General features: G+C 66.6%; 1 protein-coding gene across 1 annotated transcript in view; it reads left to right on the forward strand.

Moving 5' to 3' along the window:
* Positions 1–383, forward strand: part of CSF3R (colony stimulating factor 3 receptor (granulocyte)) — a gene marked incomplete at both ends in the record, with an annotated part of 4,242 nt that overhangs the window by 1,301 nt on the left and 2,558 nt on the right. Inside the window, 2 exon segments of the mRNA XM_010132461.1 lie at positions 26–149; positions 275–382. Coding sequence (XP_010130763.1) covers positions 26–149; positions 275–382 — 232 coding nt within the window.

A 383-nucleotide genomic window follows, 5' to 3' on the forward strand; every position in this document is an offset into this window, starting at 1 on the left:
GTCTTCCCCGGCTGCTCTCTCCCAGACCCTCCTGCGAAGCCCTTCAACCTCAGCTGCATCCTGAACCTCACCGACTACGGGCTGACATGCCAGTGGGAGCCGGGAGCTGACAGCCACCTCCCCACCAGCGTTGTGCTGCAGTGTGCTGGGTAAGCCTTGGCGGTGATACGGTGTCCAGCCCCTGGGCCACCCCTGCTGGCCCTCAGCCCCTGTCAAAACACACGGCAAGGCTTGGAGGGACCCCTGAGCCCACTCCTCCCACTGCCTCTGGCAGAAGCAAAGCCCAAGTGGTGACAGGCTGCACCCCGCAAAGCGGCCGCAGCCGCTGCACAGTGCCGCGCCCGCTGCTCCAGCTCTACCGGCCGCTGGAGATCTGGGGGACC

This window comes from Buceros rhinoceros, unplaced genomic scaffold (assembly GCF_000710305.1).
Source record: "Buceros rhinoceros silvestris isolate BGI_N320 unplaced genomic scaffold, ASM71030v1 scaffold15723, whole genome shotgun sequence".
Lineage (NCBI taxonomy): Eukaryota > Metazoa > Chordata > Aves > Bucerotiformes > Bucerotidae > Buceros > Buceros rhinoceros.